The sequence below is a fragment of the Capsicum annuum genome, chromosome 12, assembly GCF_002878395.1.
Source record: "Capsicum annuum cultivar UCD-10X-F1 chromosome 12, UCD10Xv1.1, whole genome shotgun sequence".
In the NCBI taxonomy this organism is placed as follows: domain Eukaryota; kingdom Viridiplantae; phylum Streptophyta; class Magnoliopsida; order Solanales; family Solanaceae; genus Capsicum; species Capsicum annuum.
Genome location: NC_061122.1, coordinates 77,085,061 through 77,089,134, shown reverse-complemented (window position 1 = coordinate 77,089,134; position 4,074 = coordinate 77,085,061). Strand labels below are relative to the sequence as shown.

Below are 4,074 nucleotides of genomic sequence, written 5' to 3'. Positions count from 1 at the left end.
CCTCGAAAACCATATATTCAAGACTGACATCTCAACAAGAGTGTGAGAAAAATAGAAATAAAGCAAAATAAAAAGAAACTAAAAAATAAAAATTATTTACAAATCAATATAGAAAAACTAAAAATAAGATAGTTGCCAATTCAAGTCCTAACAATGGTGCCAAAAACTTGATAGCGTCCAAGTGCACACGCAAATATACGTGGTCTACCAAATAATATAGTGGCCTTCAAGAAAGCCGAATATCGATCCCACAGATACTTACACTATAAAAAAATGGGTCTAATTACAGGGGTTTATTTGCGAGAATTATTTTAACCTCTGTAAAATTATGTTAAATACAAAGGTCAAATTGACCGTTGCTAAAAATTTTAGATTTGCGGGGGTTTAATCCCAGTATCCATTTAAAATAGACCGTCACTAAAAATTTTAAATTGGGGTTTTAATCCCCGCTATACATTTAAAAATATACCCCAAAGCCAATTTCATATTCCCTCTGATTTTTTAATTGGTCAAATATTTTTCCCTAATCTCCTTGTTTTACCCAAGTTTAACGTATTTTGCTCGATTGTTAAAACCCATTTCTCATTGCTTGAATTCTTACAGATTTTTCCTGATTACAGATTATCAAGACCCATATTGAGTCAAATTTCTACAGATTTTTACTCAAAACCAATTTTGTGCTGATTTTCCCAATTCACAGCCTCCAAATTGCAATTCTCCATCCTTTTTTCACTCATTTTCCAGCTCTCATCAAAAAATGTAAGCTATAAACTTAGCATTTTTCTTATATACTAATTTAGTTTAAAAATTTTAAGTGTATGTATGTGTATTAAGGTAAAGTTAAAGATTTTGTGTAAATGTTTGAGCTACATCTGCATTTCTTGGCCGATAATGACGGTGGTGCTAACATGTGCCCTGCTGGTTAAGCTGCCTAAAGTGTACTCAGTTCGTTACATTGTGGGATCGAGATTCGGTTGGACTACCATCAATAAGGTCAATTACACCAATAGGGTGAAGGGAAAATATTTCTACAGGGGCGACTCTCTCTGTATGTTCTGGATCTACTCTTTTTTAAGACTTTAACCTCGTCCTTATCATTTCTTTATCCATAGCTTGCTAATGCTAATCTCCCTTTTTTAACAACTAAATTCATATAAAATTACACCCTCCCAGAATCAGTCAATCATTTGTAGGGGCAAAGATGTTTGTCACAGTACTAATATCAGCTAAAGCAACACAAGTTTTGAAATTTTCAAATCTTATTTAGTACATAAGGTGTTTTCTAGTGTTTAAGTAATACTTTTGTCACTTTTAAACTATTACAATGTAGTATATGTGTGTACTTGTACGTATACATGTATATTATTAGCTGATTTCTATGTTTGTCTCGCTATATAATAACTCAAGCCACAAAGCAATTTACTCAGTTTAAAAGACTATCTGCTTAATCATCCGTGTTGTACGTATGTGAAACTCTTAGTTTTGTTGAATGCTTAGATATCAGTATCTATTTTTCCTAATTCAATAATTTTCCTATCCCATTCCAGTTTTTGTGTATGACAAGCACCAGATGAATGTGCCTGAGCGAAACCAAACAAACTACGAGCAATGAAATAGATTAATTTTACATATACATTATTTTACACATCTAAGAAAAGAAGAACAATATAGGTAGATGATATACGGATACGCCTATAAAGAGTCATTGATAAGTCATCCTTTTTATTTTCTTGTAGATGTGTGCTCATAGTTTTCCTCCTGTGTTTTAATAACTGTTGTTGTGCATATAAAAGAAAGAAAAATATTGACATCAGAAAAGAAATTTTATAATACTGAAACTTGTTTCTAAATGCTTAAAGAATGTAACTTATGAATCACGGTTAACATTTCTGGAGATAGGGGTATCTAAGGGGACACCACACTTGCTGGGAAGAGCTTGTGCTGTATCATCTTTAAGACTCGTGTTCCGGTTAGCAGCTTCCTTACCACAATTGAATGCTTCCTTTTTGTCGGTTGTGGTTTGAGCCATTCCTTTCAGGACTTTAACCCCACTGCAGCAAGCTGCACCTGGCTTACCTCCTTGCGTAAGGCATGGTATGCACGGTGCCAAAGAAGCATCTACTTGTCCACAAGTGAGGGCTTGTCCTAGATCAAACATGACCTAAATCATGGCCCAAACTACAATGGCTGAAATGATGATTCCCTTTATTTTTACTTTGTTTTCTTGGAAGTGAGCCAAATGGTTTAGTTTTCCTTCAATAATTGATTTGTTTCTGCACTTGTCGATGGACTGCTAGTGTCATAAGAGGGTATATATAGTTATATGAGAAGTTCTATGAAAAGTAAGTTGTTCTATGTTTTTGTAAGTTCTATGGCAGTGGTGCCAATGAGTTCCACCCCTGAGACTTTGAGTTGAAAGAAGTAGGTTTGTTGAGATGCATGAGAGCTTGACACTAGGTTTGTTGTGGGTGTTAGCTAAAAGCAGGAAAATTTTTATACCATAATCTCAGTATTATCTATCCCCCTCTAGAAGTAAGGATTATAACTGGATAACCTTGTTTTGAATCTAAGGACCCATTAGGCAATTAACTGTGACATTTACAATGCACTTGTAGAGTTGAGAAGATCACTAGCTTATCAAAAAAAACAATGTTGCTACATAACTCATCAGTTGTGCAACATATGCTGCTATAGTTTACTTAATATGGTTCCACCCACATTTTTATTTTAATGATAATTATCAGGTTCTTTGACATCTATAGTTGTTGTTCCTCTCGAAAGTATGCAAACACCTTTATCTTTTGTATGTTAAACTAATTTTGTCTTTAGTATTGTGTCTTAAGAATGAGACTGGTAGCTTATATTAATATAATGACACTTGATTATTTACTATAGCGATAACCTTTTTCCTCTTGTGGAATGATGCTAAGTATTTTGTTGTTGAGCGTTACCATAACCATAGCTAGTCATTTGGTTGACATACATTTGCTAGGAATACATATAAACATGTGACCAGAAGGCATTTGTTGTGGATACAAACCCGCTGGCTGTTCACATTAGAATTGTTGAGGATGCCAGCCTTCCATCTGATTTCCTTGCATGGTCTGATTATTCATCATAGCAGGTTGTCCAGTAGTATTTGGCTGATACATGCCGTTGAGGTATGTACCGCCCGCTAGTTGCTGGGCATTGACTGCAACCATCTGATTATTTTGCATTGACATAGCATGTGGACTTCAAGGTATCACCTTATTATCGATGATGTTTTTAGTTGTATGTAGATATAAATGTTTTATAACAAGGACCGGAAGTTTATCTGATTGATTTTTATACTTTGCATTTTTATGTAGATAAGTGATGCAATTTGTGGACCCATTTCGCCCATGGATGCAAAGAGATGGATGCAAAGAGACTGTGTGATGATAGTGATCCTAATGAAAGTCATTGATTTGGTTGCAAATCATCTTGGATATTCAATTATGATGATGTAATTATGTGGTTGAAACTAATCTTAGAATATTGAAGGTTTTGTATTTAAATTTTATTTTGGAGTTTGAAGATACTAATTAATGTTAAAAATTTGGCGTTTGAAGATGCTAATGTTGAAAATTTAATTTTGAAGTTAAATGTTCAATGTATTTTTGATATGCTTATCAATTACAATGTTTAATTAGTCATATTGTGTTAATGATATATGAATTGAATAAATATTGGATTGTAGGTTATGCCTAAAGGAACAATTAAATTTAAGCTAAAATTAGAATTTATGATTTGTTATTGAAAATTGATGGTCCCTACTAAATTTTTTAAAAAATAATAAAAATAAATTCGCGAAGGTTTTAAACTGCAACAATTTGAAAATAAAAATTTATTATAAAAAGAATTAAATTTAGAGTAACGGAGGTTGATACAAAAAATAAACTAATAAACATGAAATTACTCTTAAGAGACCAAAAATCAGCAATTAGAAGAAGAGTAGATGAAGAAGAGAACACAGATTTAACAAGAAACAAAAGACAAGTGCATAAATGTAAATGATAGTGAGACATACACCAACACTAATGAATAGAACCA

General features: G+C 32.9%; 1 protein-coding gene across 13 annotated transcripts; it reads left to right on the top strand.

The window, feature by feature from the left end:
* Positions 1 to 439: 439 nt before the first annotated feature.
* LOC107851612 lies at positions 440 to 3,638 on the top strand. Of its 13 annotated transcripts, none has more exons than XR_007048674.1 (4): positions 440 to 759; positions 1,900 to 1,969; positions 2,993 to 3,241; positions 3,351 to 3,638. XR_007048674.1 is itself a non-coding variant. In XM_047401817.1 (3 exons), the coding sequence occupies exons 1-3, from the start codon at positions 823 to 825 to the stop codon at positions 3,177 to 3,179; spliced, it is 483 nt and encodes a 160-aa protein (XP_047257773.1). In that variant the 5' UTR covers positions 766 to 822; the 3' UTR covers positions 3,180 to 3,343. The 13 variants fall into 13 exon arrangements, 1 of the variants encoding a protein (XP_047257773.1); XR_007048671.1 differs by adding an exon at positions 938 to 1,048 and having other exon boundaries at positions 1,900 to 3,241; XR_007048665.1 differs by lacking the exon at positions 1,900 to 1,969 and adding an exon at positions 928 to 1,048 and having other exon boundaries at positions 441 to 759.
* The last annotated feature ends 436 nt before the right edge of the window (positions 3,639 to 4,074 follow it).

Excerpts from the sequence above, each read along its gene's own strand:
- LOC107851612 (XM_047401817.1), top strand. The coding sequence starts at position 823 with ATGTGTATTAAGGTAAAGTTAAAGATTTTGTGTAAATGTTTGAGCTAC. Across the intron at positions 1,049-1,899 it reads CTACAGGGGCGACTCTCTCT|GGGTATCTAAGGGGACACCA; the intron begins GTATGTTCTGGA and ends TTCTGGAGATAG. Across the intron at positions 1,970-2,992 it reads TCTTTAAGACTCGTGTTCCG|GAATACATATAAACATGTGA; the intron begins GTTAGCAGCTTC and ends TACATTTGCTAG.